This window comes from Capra hircus, chromosome 12 (genome assembly GCF_001704415.2).
Source record: "Capra hircus breed San Clemente chromosome 12, ASM170441v1, whole genome shotgun sequence".
NCBI lineage: Eukaryota > Metazoa > Chordata > Mammalia > Artiodactyla > Bovidae > Capra > Capra hircus.
In genome coordinates, this window is record NC_030819.1 from 13,213,495 (window position 1) to 13,228,672 (window position 15,178).

Genomic DNA, 15,178 nt, shown 5'->3' on the forward strand with positions numbered 1-15,178 from the left:
TTACTGAACACTGTGTATAAAATTGCAGCCTTAACAGAAATGAATAAGAAAGCAACGAGGAGATCCTACAGGCTTTAGCTTTAGGAGAACTCCCTAGCCTACAGGGCAATCACTGACTCTGGAGAGAGGCTATTTTCCAGCATCATGTTGGAGTTTCCACCGGACTGCCTTCAAAATAATCTTGAGGAGGAGGATGAAAGTATAGACAAAATACATCCACCAGGTGCTGGTAATTTTTGAAGCAGGGTGACAGGACACAGCCATGAAATGAAAAGACGCTTGATCCTTAGAAGAAAAGCTATGACCAGCCTAGATCGCATATTAAAAAGCAGAGACATTACTTTGCCGACAAAGGTCAGTCTAGTCAAAGCTATGGTTCTTCCAGTAGTCATGTATGGATGTGAGAGGTGGACTACAAAGAAAGCTGAGCACTGAAGAACTGATGCTTTTGAACTGTGGTGTTGGAGAAGACTCTTGAGAATCCCTTGGACTGCAAGGAGATCCAACCAGTACATCCTAAAGGAGATCAGTCCTGAATATTCACTGGAAGGACTGATGCTGAAGCTAAACTCCACTACTTTGGCCACCTGATGCAAAGAGTTGACTCACTGGAAAAGACGCTGATGCTGGGAAAGATTGAAGGCGGGAGGAGAAGGGGACAACAGAGGATGTGATGGTTGGATGGCATCACCAACTCGATGGACGTGAGTTTGAGTAATCTCCAGGAGTTGGTGATGGACAGGGAAGCCTGGCATGCTGCAGTCCATGGGGTCGCAGAGAGTCAGACATGACTGAGCGACTGAACTGAACTGACAGGACACAGTGGTACATGATACTATTTTCTGTATTTTTAAGATTTTCCAAGAACAAAACTTAACTTAAATCCTTTCAATGAAGAATTAATCCGCTGATAGAAATCACCTCTCACATTAAAAAAAATTTTTTTTTGAAGAAAGTGGTCCATAGGAAATAGAAAAAAGCAGTCACCTACCAAGCACATGAGCCTACCTCCCAATAGGCTCAAAGTCTAGAAATGACAAGATTTATTTAAGGAGATACATGCATAACCTCACTGAAAAACAAAATTCTTTATTAAGAAGAAGAGGGCCATCTAAAAAACAGAAATTTTGGAAAAATTCTCAAAACATAAAGCGGACAGGATGAGACTGGTGGGCAAAATCATATCCAAACACCTTCTCAGGAGAGGTATGCCGTGGAGGCGGCTGCGAGAGCTGAAACCAGGGAAAGGAAGGAAGGGGTCCTGGAGACTTCTCAGCCTCCAGACAGGCAGTCAGCCTTCTCTCACAATCAGAATTCAAAGACAGGCAACAAGCAATTCTGAAAAACAAAGATGAGCATTAAAAACCTATCCGTATGAAACCAATACCAAACAAGAGAATTAAGGAACCAAAATTGGTGGAGCTAATAGGAAAAACATTCCAAAAATGAAGATAACTGACATCCTTACAGACCCACAGGACGCAACATACATTAAAACAGCCCGGTGTCCACGCAGACCGCTCCAGCAGTGGGGAGGCCGTGGAATAAAGACAGACAAGCAAGTCATTCCTGCCAGAGGAAAGGAAGCGATGCTTAATATAGTGCTTAGGAGTCAAATAACTCCTCCCTGAGTTAAAACATAAAAGGCAGGAGAGCAGTCCTAAATGACAGAAAGCCTCCAGCATGCCAAAATATGATCAGGCAAGTAGTACAAACAAGTGCAGAGGGCTTGGGCAGGACCAAGCTCAACTTTAAGGCATCAAGAAGAGGCTCCCGGCTGGCAGGATGGGTCCCCCTTAGCCTCGCAGGCTATGGTAAGAAATCTGGATTTTACTCCAAGAGCAAAGGGACATCATTGGATGGGTTTCAGCAAGGAACTGACGATCTGATTTACATTTTAAAAAGATCACTTTGGCTGGCCATGTGGAAAACAGATTAAAGGCGGGCAGGAATGGAAAGAACTGTGGTGGTGTGAACCACGGACAGCAAGTTGTATTAGAGTAAACGTGTTCAGATTTCACTGATGCTTTAAAAAAGAGAATATAGTATATATTTCTGAATGGTTTAGTTTTTTTCTCTGGTAAGAATGTATTCATGTGCTTATACAATAAAAGAAAACAAACTGAGCAATGTGCTTTGTTAAAGATGTACTGATTATCACTTGAAACTGAAAACTTTTAGAGAATATTTGTTAACACTAAAGACATATTTTATAACTAAGCAGCCAGTTAAGTCAAGAAAGAAGAGCAAAATAACCCTGTCTCAAATGTTTCTGTTAGACTGTAGTTCAAAGGTATAGCATTATAATCAAATACTGCAGGGAATATTTTTAGATGATATAGATTCTAAAACTGAAAGCAGTCCTTATCTTTCATAAACACTAAAATATTTATAAACGAAATGATGTCATGTAAAATGTTCTGAAATAATCCACAGGTACAGATGAAATAAGATTGGTCAGGGGTTGTTAATTGTTAACACAGGGAGATGAGTACAGGGAGGTTCATAATATCATGCCCCACCTTGGTAAATGTAGAAAATTTCACACAGTAAGGTTTTACTTTAAATCTTTTCTGGGCTTCCCTGATAGCTCAGCTGGTAGATAATCCACCTGCAATGCAGGAGGCCTCGGTTTTCGATTCCTGGGTCGGGAAGACCCCCTGGAGAAGCGACAGGCTCCCCACTCCAGCATTCTTGGGCTTCCCTTGTCGCTCAGCTGGGAAAGCACCTGCCTGCAATGCGGGGTACCTGGGTTCAATCCCTGGGTTGAGAAGATCCCCTGGAAAAGGGAAAGGCTAGCCACTCCAGTATTCTGGCCTGGAGAATTCTACTGACTAGAGTCCATGGGTTCGCAAAGAGTTGGACACAACTGAGCAACTTTCACTTACTTAAACCTTTTTAAGGGATAGGGGTAGGGAAATTAAAACAATTAAAGGCAGTTTATTTCAATTTTTAAAGGTAAATTCTAATATAAACTCTACCTCCACATAAACATTTACAGTTCCCAGTATAAAGTCTAAAAGACTGTGCATCACATGTACAAATGTGTGTACAGAAAACATGTAAAAATGACACTAAAAAGAGACTGAACTAGGGATCGAGTAAGAATGGTGAAAATGCTGGGGCTGAACTCTCTAACCATCCAGTCTGTTACAGCTGGTAAAATTAATTTCAAAGGCAAGCTGATGGATTTACTATGTGCTCGCAACACGTAAAGGAAGCAGCCTTTCAATTATCAAGAAGATTTCAAACACCTCCCATTTAATTTTCTCAAAGGGACAATCAGATCAATGTACTCAGTAGAGGATTTCAGACTGCTGGAGGAAGTAAGAAATTTGGATAGGAGCTAAACTATTAGTCACAGTACTTTCCTTATCCAGTCATGAAAATGTCTAAGAGGAAAGATGTAACACAGAAGGAAATTAAGAAATTTTAAAAAAAAATGCTGAATATTTTCAGAATATCTATTTCACTTAATTTTCACAACAAACCTAGAAAGTAAACATCTTTCATACTTTGATAACTGAGGAATCTAAGGCTCAGAGAAGTCACCCAAGCTACCTGCAGACTCATGGTAACTGTCAGAACATGACTCAATTTCAAAGCCTAGCTTTATTTGCAGCACAACTCAGAAACCTTTCCGCCATATAAACCAGGCTAAGCTCTCTCTCCACAGTTGCTCAGCTTTGCATGCTTCACTCACCCAACCCATCATTTAACGGAACATTTTAACCACAATCTGTTCCAATCTCATATGTAGACCCTGAGGTTTAGTGGGAGCCAAGAGTACACGTGCAAAGTTCTTTCAACTATTTATTCCAGATGCCTCGGGCCACACGTTCTACAGAGAGCCACTGCAGTTTCCCGCTTCAACAGTGCTTGCCAGAGGCTGGGCCAAACCAGCACTGCCATCCCTCCCCATGGCACCCTGGAGGGTGCCTCGGCCACCTGCCGCGACGACCGAGTGCCCCTCACAGGTGTGCCCAAGCGACCACCAGGACTCCGGGGCCGCCATCAACTGGCAGATCCACCTGGCGTTCCTTGCCTCCTGCATCTCCCTGGCCGTGTCTTGCCGCTTTGATCCTGACGGTGTGGCTGCGAAGGATATGTCCAATATCCCCTTCAGCAGTCTCACGAGAACAGAGAATACGCTGAGACACTGATGAAGCGACAAACCAACAAGGAGGCTGAATCCCAAATTCTTCAGGGTATCAAGAAGCTAAACCAGGAGGACTCGGCCGGCGGAATACAGCAGAACACGTGTTACTTCTGAAAAGCACCTGAGGGAACAGCACAAGCTGGTTACTGACTAAACAATACCTGCTTGGGCTACTTCCCTGAGACTCATTACCTGAAGGAGCAGATGAAATCCAAAGACCTGGGTGACCACAACACCAGCGTGCACAAGATGGGGCCCCGTGAATCTGGCACGGCAGAGGATCTCTCTGACAAGCACACCCTGGGGGACAGCGACCCTGAGAGCTGAGCCCCAGCCTGGCTTCCCACAGCCACAGGGCCACTTTCTCGGTCACTGAGGCTGTGCATGCATGTTGGGGTTACCGTGACCTTTTCTATAAGTTGGACCAAAACATCTACCTGGGCTCTTTCATTTGCTCTAGTCCTTCAAATAAAGCAATGAGGTGACCCTCCAAAAAGGTTAAGTTCCTCTCCAAACTAAGCTTCTCTTGCCTTCTATGATTGAAAGCGGTACCCGGCATTTCTTGTGCCTTTTACCTAAAACTCAGATCCTTATTATGTTACTATCTTATCTAACATCACTTCCATCTAACAATGTGATAAGTAAATACGACTTCCTCTATAAAAATTTCAGTCTTCCAGGGAGAATTAATTATTATTCCCCCAGTGCACTTCGGTCACTTTTCCATAACAGAACTTGCCACAGTGTAAGTGGTGGCTGCATAGCCCTTTTTCCCCCCCAAAAGAGAGGGTATGCCTCCTAACTGGGGTATTTCCCCACCTTCCTCCAAGTCCAGCCCCCTGCTACGACCAGAGAAATCCTCCCAAAATGCATTCCTAATAACAATTCTGCAGTGTTTGCACAGCACTGGCAAGATTCAGTCCAAGTCCCTTCAGATCTAAAGGCAAACAGGACCCTGCATGATCAGGTCCTCATCTGGGTCCAGCCTCATCACCCCTCACTCTCAAGCGCTAAAGACTGCCTGCAATGTGGGAGACCTAGGTTCGATCCCTGGGTCGGGAAGATGCCCTGCAGTAGGGAATGGCAACCCACTCCAGTATTCTTGCCTGGAGAATTCCATGGACAGAGGAACCTGGTGGGCTACAGTCCATGGAGTCGCAGAGTTGGACACGACTGAGCAACTGACACACACACACACAGCACAGGGAACAGGCGGAACCTCCCTGAACACACCAGTTCTCACGATGCATCCCTTTCAACTTGCTGTTCCACAGAAATGCCTTCCTCACCTGCCTCCCTGGCAAAGTTCCCTCCTCCATCAGGATTCTGCCCTCAAACGCCAGTTCCCCTGTGAAACTTTCCCTAACTAATTCAGTGAGAAGGTGGGGACAGTTCCTCCTACACTGTGCATCCCTCCACTCAAGCACAGGACTTCACTCTGCAATCCCCTAGCCTCAATAAGCTGACCTGCACAGCTGGCCTGCCAAGTCCCAAACAGACCAAAAGCAAGCCCGAGAGGAGGAACTGTCTTTTCTTCTTTATATACCACTGAGTCCAGTACCTTGCACAAGGTAGGTACTCAATATTTACTGAATGAATGTAACTAAATTCCTTCTTTCTTAAATGTATTACAGTTCATCAATATAACAGAATCTAAGATACACAATAACAATTATAAAAATCAAACCCACCAAAGATTCATACAGACACTAATATGTTTCTTTAAAAATTGTAAATGTGGCTGCTTCTGCAGTATCTCAACTGTGCATTTTAAGCTATGGATAATTTTTATTCCTTTGCCACATCCTGGGAGACAGTGACAATGAGAGAGGCCTCCTACTTCTGAGATAAGACAACCAAACATCCTGCTGTCTCCTGAGCAGCATTAAACAAACCGGTTTCTCCACAGACAATAGTCAGCCAAATATACAGCATGGACGGGGGAAAAGGTGAAACAGCTAAGTCTTTTACTGAAGTTATAACAGTATTAGAGTCTGTCATATTTTTACAGAGCAAAAACAATTTTAAGAAACAAAGTTGAGGGCTTAAAAAGTATGATGCGCTGAGAGTCACAACCAAGACTGGAACAACCAGACTGAAAAAGTCAAGAACCAAAGGTCAGAGATGCTAAGGCTCAAGCCAAGGCCAGGTGGCAGAAGGGAAGCTAGCCCGGGGGGCTGTTCAGGCTGGAGCACGGAAGAGTGTCAGGGAGAAAGAGAACTTTAAGATCATTCTAAAACCGAACACAGGCAGGGAAAAAGAACGTAACGCGGCGGGGGGGAAAAGGTACTATCTGTAAAAGGTCCTATCTAAACCCAAGATCAGAGCAAGCCGGGGCAGAGAAAGAAGCCTCAAGACAGAAACACAGAGAACAGTGGAATCTGACTCTCTCCAAAGAGCAGGAAGTTCATTATCTTCACAATTCCACAGTCGAGTAAGGACCAATGACAAAACAGTTTTAATAAAAATACACTGAGCTGGAAATACACTGAGCTGGAACCCCTAGACCTTGCAAGCATCTCTTTCCAATCACCCTAACCTAACAACTGTTTTAGTATTCAAAGCCAAAAGCTCCCAGGTGGCACTAGTGGTAAAGAATCCACCTGCCAATACTGGAGACAGCAGAGACACGCATTCGATCCCTGGGGCGGGAAGATTCCCCGGAGGAGGGAAGACCCCCTGGAGGAGGAAATGACAACCTGCTCCAGTATTCTGCTACAGTCCATGTTGCTGCAAAGAGGCGGACACAACTGAGCACATGCGCACACACACACACAGCCTGACTTACAACTGTAACCACGTTTGCTCAATTCTAATGGACTTTAGTCTTCGCTTCAGTTAAATGTGAAAGCATACATGTTGTGATGGGTTTCCTTTTTCAATGAATTTCAACTTGGAAAATCAGTTTAGAAGGGTTCATATATTAAAAAAAGTTAGAACAGTCAACCTCACTAATCCATTTTGAAAACATTTATTGCAAATCTACTCCATGTCAACACAGTTTAGGTACAGAGATAAGAGCACCTTCCATAAAGCTTATATTCTAGAGAGGCAGACAGACAAGAAATACAAATCAAGTGATTGAGGACAACATTAAGTTTTATGAAGAAAACACAATAAGGCAAAGGGAGGTTATTAACCAACCTAGAGCATGCTTCTTAAATAGTATGTCAGGGCTGAAATAATGAACGCTCATTTGGAAAGCTGTTCTCTGAAACCTTCAGAGTATAGGAACAACAAGAATAAAGACACCTACATCAGAAATGAGCTGGGCATTTGGAAGTCAAGTTGATGTGGCAGGAGCACAGTGAAAGAGACGATTAAGATAAAAAAGATCTAAGTAAATAGGAGGAGTCAGATACATAAGGCTTTGCAGGCTCTACTGTGTCGAGAAGAGAATAGAAGATAAGCATATAGTGAGAGAGACCACCAACGACTCTCTAGTTCCGCTCTCAAGAGAAACAATGATACTGTTCAGTAGCTAACGCGACACTTCACATCGAAGCCCAGTTTAAGATGGACACTACAGCACGCTGGAGTGCTGATGTCAGTGACCCAGCAGAGGAAGAAAGCGATGATACCGGAGAAAAACTGTAACTGTAGAAGCAGTATTTTCAGATGGTGACAGGAAATGGAATCCAGGGCATAAGTATAAAATTGGATTTTGCCAAGAGGAGGGATTTTTTTTTTTCAATCATTAATGTTAAGAAAAGTAGCAGAATGGGTATAAATACAGGTAGGCTACTAAATTCCGAGGTAGAAAGAAGAAGAAACTGCCCTGTGATGGCTTTCATTTTCTCAATAAAGACAAAAAAGTCTAAAACAGCAGTCCCCAACCTTTTTAGTGCCAGGGACAGGTTTCCTAGAAGACAATTTTTCCACGGATAGGGTTGAGGAGGGGAGACAGTTTCAGGATGATTCAAGCTCACCACATTTATTGTGTACTTTATCTCTATTATCATCACATCAGCTTCACTTCAGATCAACGGGCATGAGATCCGGAGGCTGGGGACCCCTGATCACAAAGAATGAGGAAGAGGGACTTTCCTGGTGGTCCAGTGGCTAAGACTCTGAGTTTCCAACGCAGGGGATCTGGGTTCCATCCCTGGTCAGGGAACTAGATCCGGCATGCCACAACTAAGACCTCGTGCAGCCAAAATAAAGAAGGAGGAAGAAAAGAAAGGAGGATTTCAGCTGGAGATTTAAAGAAAGAAGAAAAAGTGTGAGACACGGACTTTCAAGAACACTAGGGAACTGTAGGAATTGTAGGGAGGAATGTTAGCAGTACTGAGTATGCATTGGAAATAGAGACTATAGGCTTAAAATGAGACCTGCCAGCAAGGTTATCTTCATTTCTCTCCATCCATGATCAGCTCTGAGGTTCAACAAACCAGCTGGCCAGGTTGAATTTAAATCAGTTCAAATTTTGGCACGTGAATAAAACCAAAGATTACACGGACAAGAAAATTAAAGGGTGCTTCCCATGGACTGACTACAAGATGGATCATGAAATCCACATTGAGCAAGTAGCAAGAGAACACAGATGCTTCACAAAACATGTGTTATATCCCCAAGTTGTCTATAAATGCAAAGACAAAAGCCAAGAGTTCTATACTGCATGTATCTCACCTATAAAGAACACTATGGTGAAGCCTCTGCTAACTGATTAAATCAGTCTTTGTATTCTAGAACTCTGAATAACACAAACTCATCAGATTTTTAAAACTTATCTTCAAAAATTTAAAAAGCAGCATCCCAAAGATCTTGAAAAATCAATTTATGGCTGACATGATGTTTTTGTTCTTAAGAGCAAGTGACTGCGTTCCCATGATATTTCCATACAAAGAAAGATTAATAACTGGACAATAATCAAAGGAACACTATGGCAACAGAAATTAAACTTAACCACAATTCATTAACTTCATATGGGAAAGTAAAGCCTATTGACTACTGGCCATCCCATTTCAGCACAACTCCCCCCATCCCACCGAAACTAAACTACTCCATTTCTGGGCACTTGCTCAGTAAGTGCTAACTAGTCAAGCGAATTGGGACCTGGACACTACTGCTAAATAATAGCCTATATCATTAGATGAACTTAAAATAATTTTCTAGAAGCTCTCTGAGAGTCTGCTAGAATACTTAGTTTACAGGAGTTCCCCCTTATTCTCAGGGAATACATCCCAAAATCCCCGTGGTTATCAAAACCACAGATAGTACTGAACCCTATATATACATTTAGGGCATCCCTGATAGCTCAATTGGTAAAGAATCCACCTGCAATGCAGGAGACCCTGGTTTGATTACTGAGTCGGGGAGAGCCGCTGGAGAAGGGATACGCTACCCACTCCAGTATTCTTCAGCTTCCCTTGTGGCTCAGCTGGTAAAGAATCTGCCCACAATGCGGGAGACCTGAGTTCGAGCCCTGGACTGGGAAGATCCCCTGGAGAAGGGAAAGGCTACCCACTCCAGCATTCTGGCCTAGAGAATTCCATGGACTCTACAGTCCATGTGGTTGCAACGAGTCGGACATGACTGAGTGACTTTCACACACACACTATGTACACATTATATTTTCCTATTCATACGCACTTATCATTATGATAAGGTTGATTTATAAATTAGACACAGAGATTTACAATAGTAAAATAGAACAATTATAGCAATATACTATAATAAAGGATGTGAATGTTGTGCCCTCTTCTCAAAACATCTTATTGTACAAATGGAATGCCTTTTCCATCTTACCTAAGCACTTATCACAGACTGTGACCACAACCTCTGTCGTCTGAGGTGCAATGGCCAAACTAGCACAAATTAACTTTTTCCTTTTTCACAATTTCACAGATAGGAGATTGATTCTTACCACAGATCTTAGCAACTTAGCATACAGTTTTGTTTTTTCTTTCCTTACTAAGACACAGACTTTTTTCACTTAAAGGCAGCAGTTTACAGCTTCTCTTGGCACATCCAAACTTCCAAACTGTCAGCATCTCTAGGTTTGCACTTTAGGGCCATTATTAAGTACAAGAAGGGTTACCTGAACGCAAGCCCTGCAGTAGTGCTGATAATCCAGATGGCTACTAAGTGACAGGCTGGATACAGGGGACAAAGAGATGATTCATGGCCAGAGCAAGACCGCGTGAGATTTCATCATGCTATTCAGAAAGGTTTGCAATTTAAAACTTATGAATTGTTTATCTCTGGAATTTCCCATTTAATATTTTCACACCACAGTTTACCACAAGTAACCGAAACCAAGAAAAGAGAAACCACAGGTAAGGGGTAGGGGGTATATAAATTACTGAAAGTCCTTTGCTTATAATCTTCATATTTAAATAATGTCAAGAAAATCCTAGCGAGCACAGTTCGCATAAAAAGTATCACCACCTTTTGTAACCATTCTTTTCCCAATGTCCAAAGAATATGGTTTTGTCAGGTCAGTTCAGTGAAATAAAGATAAACTGCGTATAGAAAGAATGTTAAGGAAGAAAGAGATAAAAGAAGGTTTGGTTCCCAGGTTATGTTCCCACTTAAATCACCAAATAGAACACACCATTAGCAGAGAATTAAAATAGCTCCTTATCTGTAACATAAGAATACTAAAGTAGATAATACAAAAGTTTTCCTTCTGCTCCAAAAATTCTATTCCTAAACTAGTGCTTCAGACTTCCTTTTTTCAAAGGCCTTTTTGAAAAGAGGTGCTAAAAGATTCAACCTTTCAATTCATGAGCCTATTAAATACTTCAATTCTCTGAATTACAATTAATAGAAAAGCCTAGGGGAAAAAAATAAGTATTTTTAAATCAGACAAAACTAGGCCCCTAAGCTAATTATTGGGGACACTCTGCAATACAACTCTTTGTTTCATAGTCACTCTTCTCATACCTGTTCTGTTCCTTCTGTCTCCAAGCCTTGGGCTCAACAGTGGAATCAAGCAGTCCTAAATGCCTCCAGAAAGACTTAAGTTAGAAAACTCAGACACACAACTTACTTGGGAAAACTGGAGCTGACAGCTTGCTGTCAGAGGTTCTTTCCTATCTTTATATCTCCATCAAATAAAACAGATACCTGATTTACACAACAGATACCTAATTTAACTCCACTGCATAACTCATTATACCAGTGATTCCTTTTTAGATATGCAAAATTTCAGGTCCCACCTAGACTTACTGAATCAAGGACTTTGGCAGTGAGGCTCAGCACTTTGTTTAAAAAGGAATCCAGGTGACCACACACTCAAGCTGGAGAGCCACGGTATTAAAGATGTCAGGAAATTCTCTTCCTGTTCATTACTGCTGGTGGCAAACAAACAAATAGAAAGGCTGAATTTTCTCAGCTGCCACTACTTACAAGTGCTTGGGCCCACAGGATACCCTCAGCCACTTAACTTCTGTCTCCAGTCCACAAGCAAGATGAACTTTAGAGTCTAATCATGTAAGTTCAACTTATGTCTCTTAGAGTTAACAGCTATGTGACCTTATCCAAGCTAAATTCTTAGAACCTCAGTTTCCTCATCTGGAGAGTAGAAACAACATCTTGTACCTCCATGAACAGGAGACAGCTTACAGAAAGGTGCCCAGGAGGGTGCCAGTCACCGCCAATAAGTTTACCAACTTTTTCCTTTCTTCTCTACCACCTGGACCAAGTCCTGGCTACTTCACACAGACAATACCCTAAAGAAGACAGCATTTTGGCACCCCTTTGTGAAATGTCACCACGCATTCCACGTTGGGTGAATAGCTCTCGGGTGAGGTTTTCCTTCTGGAAAATACTACAAGATAGATATGAAGTGTTAAAGTCCTACAGAATCATATACAGAACAGTGATTCTAAAAAGACAGCCTATAAGCCAGTGGAAAAGGCAAATCTTACACAAGTGTATACCTGTGTAACTTAAAATAATAACTCACATTAAGCAGAACATAGGCAACTTTCTCTTCAAAGTGAAGTATCAGTCCATCATTGGTGTCCAACTCTTTGCAATCCCAAGGACTGTAGCCCACCAGGCTTCCCTGTCCATGGAATTCTCCAGCCCAGGACACTGGAGTGGGTTGCCATGCCCTTCTCAAGGGTATCTTCCTGACCCAGGGATCAAACCCAGGTCTCCCGCACTACAGGCGGATTCTTTACCATCTGAGCCACCAAGGAAGCTCAACTTTCTCTTAAGTGGCCAAAATTAATTAATGCTAACTCGACATTAGTACCACACTTCATAGGGTAGGAGATATTTAACATTAAAATACGTAAAAGAAGTGGAATACATGACCTATATTAAAGGTCACGGTCCAGGCATTCCAATTCCAATTCCATATATTTTTCTGGGGCAGCCTCACTGTCAAATTCTTTTTCCCAATGTTGCCATGCCACATATTCTGCTTTCTGATTTTAAAAAAAAATATGGTCCTCCAGAACACCGCCCCCCCCCCAAAAAAAAAACGCTGCTATGAATAAGACCTAAAAATCGGAGAGTATTACTCTTTTTGTAAGCTGAAAATCTGGAGGGGATTTTACCAGAAACAATTCCTGCGTTCAGCTCCTCACTCCCTCTAATAGTCCAATATTAAACTGTTTAATTTGACCTCTGTGACTACTAGCCTGTACACGGGGCTGGAAACAGTGGAGTGCACGAGATAAGTTCACTATACTCGAATATTCCGCAGGGTAACCACGCTTGGAGCATCAGATCAATGGGCAGTCGCGGCTTTCATTCTTACTCCTGTCCGCTGACAACTAAGACGGGACAACTCTCAGTTTCCTGTTCTGTTAAGAGCAGCCAACATGCCAAACTGTAGGACTGCAGTGAAAATTAGCGTTCGTATCTTCTTAAAAGTGGATTCCCTACCACCCCACCCCCACCCCAGGGAACTCGTAAAAGGAAAGGTTGAGTGACACCAGACTGGAAACTGTAAAGCCACAAACTTTTAGTGCCTTGCCCGCCGGGAGCTTGAATTTCAGCAGCGGCTCCTTAACGCACCGAGCTAACAACTTCGAGACACAACCCAGAACAGAGTGGGGTGACGGTTACTCACTTCTAACATCCAACACGACACTGTCCCCTCCACCTCCTGGAACTCCAAAGCCAAAGCAGCCTCCCTTCGGGCCACCTTTACAGCCTCCTCTCAGCACCGCCGACCCGGAGCCCCCGGCGCGGATCGAGGGTCCCAAGCGAGGCCGCCCGGGTCTCCGCGCCCTAAGACTCCCCAGAAGTCGCCGCCCCGCTTCCCGCCTAGCCCACCGGCCCGGCTCCTCAGTCCATACCCGCGGTCCCGCGGCCGCCGCCGCCCGCACCTCTCCCCCAGACAAACCCGGAACCGGGAGCCGGCCCCCGCCCTGGGGCGGGCTCGGGCCCAGGCCGGCCGCGGAGTCCCCGGCTCCCGCCCCGGCCGCCCCGAGACGCTCGGCGGGGAAGCGCCGGGAGGCCTGGCCGCCCCTCCACCCCACCCGGAGCGCGCCTCCTCCGGGCCGGGGCGGGACACGACTCACCTTCGTACTGCAGGTCCACCAGGACCAGCAGGAAGGGGAACACCGAGCCCAGCCGGCTGGTCACAGAGCCGGGGGCCACCATGTCCGAGAGCGCGGGCGCAGAGGAGGAGCAAAGCTGCGGGGCCCACCAGCCCCCGGCCGCGGCGCTCAGCCTGCAGCTGCGGCCGCCCGCCCGCCGTCCGCTCTCGCTCGGGCCTAAGGCGGCTGGCGCCCAGGGGAGGGAGGAGGCAGCGGCGGCGGCGGCGGCGGCGGCGGGCGGGGCCCTGGCTACGCCACGCCCCCAGAGCTGCCGCGGCCCAATCGCCTCCTTCCTGGCTGCGCTCCTACTGGGCTCGCCGGGATCGTGGTTCGCGCTGATAGGCCGCGGGGGCCGCCGCCCCGCCCCGTCTCTGATAGGGTAACGTGGAAGCACGAGACGAGGCTGCGTCCGCCGGTGGCGGAGCTGTCAGGAGCTCTAAACTGCCGCGGCCGGGCGGAGGGGAGGCGGCCCGGCGAGGCTTGTGTGGCGGCCGCCGAGTCCGCATGCGCAGGCCGCCCAAGTCTTTTTGGGTCGGCCCCCAGCGCGCCGGCTTGGCTAGGAGAAGGCTGTCAGCAATCCGAGGTTTTCCGGTGTGTTGTTTGGAGAGAGAGAAGGGAAGCCGACGCGTCCAGGATGAGAAGCCAGACCTGGTACCAGGAAGTCTTCGGGGCTGGATTGCGGAACAGGACGAGTCGCAGAGCCTGCTGCCCTCCCGCTGAGCGTCTCGGAACCAATACGGACCGAACCCTGAGGAGAGCTCGAGAAACGATCAGGAGAACCTGGAGCGCAGTAAAGTAGGGTTAACCGATGGAGCCAGGAATATTTCAGGGAGCTTTTCAGACACAGTCAAGTGCGTTAGGGTCCTAAGGCAGGTTAAGTGAGAATGGCATGGAAACTTGGGACCCAGCCCCCGACCGTCCAGGGGACCAGCGTGTCCAGAAAAGAGCAATTCTGGAAGATTTTGTGCAAAAGAAACCTAGGAAGCAGAGCAGCTAAGAGGGCAAAGGGCTGTTGAGAGTACAGCCGACGTCAACTATAAGCGGGGCGCGGGGGGGGGCGGTGGGGAAGAGCTGTTAGGACTGGATTTTGTATCTTGTGCTCATGAGATGAAACTTGAGAGACGTGAACAAGATAAAGTTCAAGTGCTGCAGTCTGAGCGTTAATCTTGTTCACATCCACTTCCTCTGGCATCCCCAACACAATGCACGCTATACACCAGCTTCCCATTGGGTGAGACAGTAATGCCTTTCTGTGTTAAGCGTTGTCAAGTGTAAAGTTGTTACTTTTCCAGATTACACTTGCTTCCTTGCTGGTACTGTACACTTTAGAACTCATGAATGATAAATAGCATAGGGAATTCGTGATTTCCTAAAAAATACACTCAGAAGGCTAAAAAGCTTTCTAAGCTTTTATTCCAGAGGGAGCTAATGCAAAGGAAATGGTTTGCAGAAAGGAAAAACAAGCCAAAAACACAGTCCCTTAGTAGTTGTGGTGGAAAGTAATACAATATAATGT

At 45.2% G+C, this 15,178-nt stretch overlaps 1 protein-coding gene across 1 annotated transcript in view; it reads right to left on the minus strand.

Annotated features, from left to right (window-relative positions):
• DNAJC3 (DnaJ heat shock protein family (Hsp40) member C3) overlaps positions 1–13,890 on the minus strand; it is a 62,318-nt gene extending 48,428 nt beyond the window's left edge. Inside the window, exon 1 of the mRNA XM_018056435.1 lies at positions 13,645–13,890. Within this exon, the coding sequence (XP_017911924.1) occupies positions 13,645–13,726 (82 nt within the window). The 5' untranslated portion in view covers positions 13,727–13,890. The remainder of the gene's footprint in view (positions 1–13,644) is intronic.